The sequence below is a fragment of the Salmo salar genome, chromosome 10 (assembly GCF_965601325.2).
Source record: "Salmo salar chromosome 10, fSalSal1, whole genome shotgun sequence".
Classification (NCBI taxonomy): Eukaryota; Metazoa; Chordata; class Actinopteri; order Salmoniformes; family Salmonidae; genus Salmo; species Salmo salar.
In genome coordinates this window covers 124,508,000-124,510,000 of record NC_138300.1, presented here as the reverse complement: position 1 = coordinate 124,510,000, position 2,001 = coordinate 124,508,000, and the positions used below count along the sequence as shown (strand labels likewise).

At 50.2% G+C, this 2,001-nt stretch overlaps 1 protein-coding gene across 4 annotated transcripts in view; it reads left to right on the top strand.

Moving 5' to 3' along the window:
• LOC106561824 (protein phosphatase 1 regulatory subunit 12A) overlaps positions 1 to 426 on the top strand; it is a 65,109-nt gene extending 64,683 nt beyond the window's left edge. For all 4 annotated transcript variants that reach the window (XM_082957470.1, XM_082957469.1, XM_082957471.1 and 1 more), the window contains one exon: positions 226 to 426. In XM_082957470.1, the coding sequence (XP_082813596.1) occupies positions 226 to 312 (87 nt within the window). In that variant the 3' untranslated portion in view covers positions 313 to 426. The remainder of the gene's footprint in view (positions 1 to 225) is intronic.
• The last annotated feature ends 1,575 nt before the right edge of the window (positions 427 to 2,001 follow it).

The window sequence follows — 2,001 nt, the reverse complement described above, 5'->3', positions numbered from 1 at the left end:
TAAAAATCCTTCTTTAACCCGTCTCCTCCTCTTCATCTACACTGATTTGAAGTGGATTTAACAAGTGACATCAATAAGGGATCATAGCTTTTCACCTGGATTCACCTGGTCAGTCTATGTCATGGCGAGAGCAGGTGTTCTTAATGTTTTGTCCACTCAGTGTGTATGGTGCATTGGCTGCATCTATTGTCAGTTTTTCAGCCAATAACATGTTTGTTCCTCTAGGTGCTAGGTGACCTGAGAGCTGACAACCAGCGACTGAAAGACGAAAACGGAGCGCTGATCAGAGTCATCAGCAAGCTCTCCAAATAGACGGGGAGAGAGAGAGAGAGAGAGAGAGAGAGACTTCCTCCCATCATCCCTCTCTCCTGTCCATCCACTCCTCCCAGTGCCAAAGAACAAGAGAAGGAGAGGGAGGTGGGGGGTGGGGGGGGGGGGGCAGACAAGAAACAGACGAAGAGCAGCAGGAAGAATGTGATAATCTAAACAGCTTGACTTGATTGTGACGTCTCTTCTTTCTTAGTCCTCCTGACCGGTCGCCGTGGCTTGTTGTGTGCCTTATGCCCACTTTGAGGACAGCCATGACAACTGTGGTCATGACAACAGCTCGTATAGAAGCAACAAGATGTGACAACAGCCAAATGCCCATGACAATGTGCACCAGGGGAAAAACACACACACACACGACACACCCCTCCATGCACATTGGACCGGTCCAAGGCATCGGTCTCCCACTTTGTATTTATTTGTTTTGTGACCACATTCACACAACCTTTTCCACCAACCCACTCCTATATTACTGATCTCAGTCCCTCCCACTCAAACTATCCTACCCACAAATACCCTCCTTAACATCTACTCCATCTATACCCTGGATCCATACCCTGGACCCATACCATAGACCATACCCTGGACCCATACCATAGACCATACCCTGGATCCATACCCTGGACCCATACCCTGGACCCATACCCTGGACCCATACCCTGGACCCATACCCTGGTCCATACCATAGACCATACCCTGGATCAATACCCTGGATCCATACCATAGACCATACCCTGGATCCATACCCTGGATCTATACCATAGACCCATACCCTGGATCCATACCCTGGATCTATACCATAGACCCATACCCTGGATCCATACCCTGGACCCATACCCTGGACCCATACCCTGGACCCATACCATAGACCATACCCTGGATCCATACCATAGACCATACCCTGGATCCATACCCTGGATCTATACCATAGACCCATACCCTGGATCCATACCCTGGATCTATACCCTGGACCCATACCCTGGACCCATACCCTGGACCCATACCCTGGATCTATACCCTGGACCCATACCATAGACCATACCCTGGATCTATACCATAGACCATACCCTGGACCCATACCATAGACCATACCCTGGATCCATACCCTGGATCTATACCCTGGACCCATACCATAGACCATACCCTGGATCCATACCCTGGACCCATACCCTGGATCTATACCCTGGACCCATACCATAGACCATACCATAGACCATACCCTGGACCCATACCCTGGACCCATACCCTGGATCCATACCCTGGATCTATACCATAGACCATACCCTGGATCTATACCCTGGACCCATACCATAGACCATACCCTGGATCCATACCCTGGATCTAGACCATAGACCATACCCTGGATCCATACCCTGGATCTAGACCATAGACCATACCCTGGATCCATACCATAGACCATACCCTGCATCCATACCCTGGACCCATACCATAGACCATACCCTGGATCCATACCCTGGATCTATACCATAGACCATACCCTGGATCCATACCCTGGACCCATACCCTGGATCTATACCCTGGACCCATACCATAGACCATACCATAGACCATACCCTGGATCCATACCCTGGACCCATACCCTGGACCCATACCCTGGATCCATACCATAGACCATACCCTGGATCTATACCCTGGACCCATACCCTGGACCCA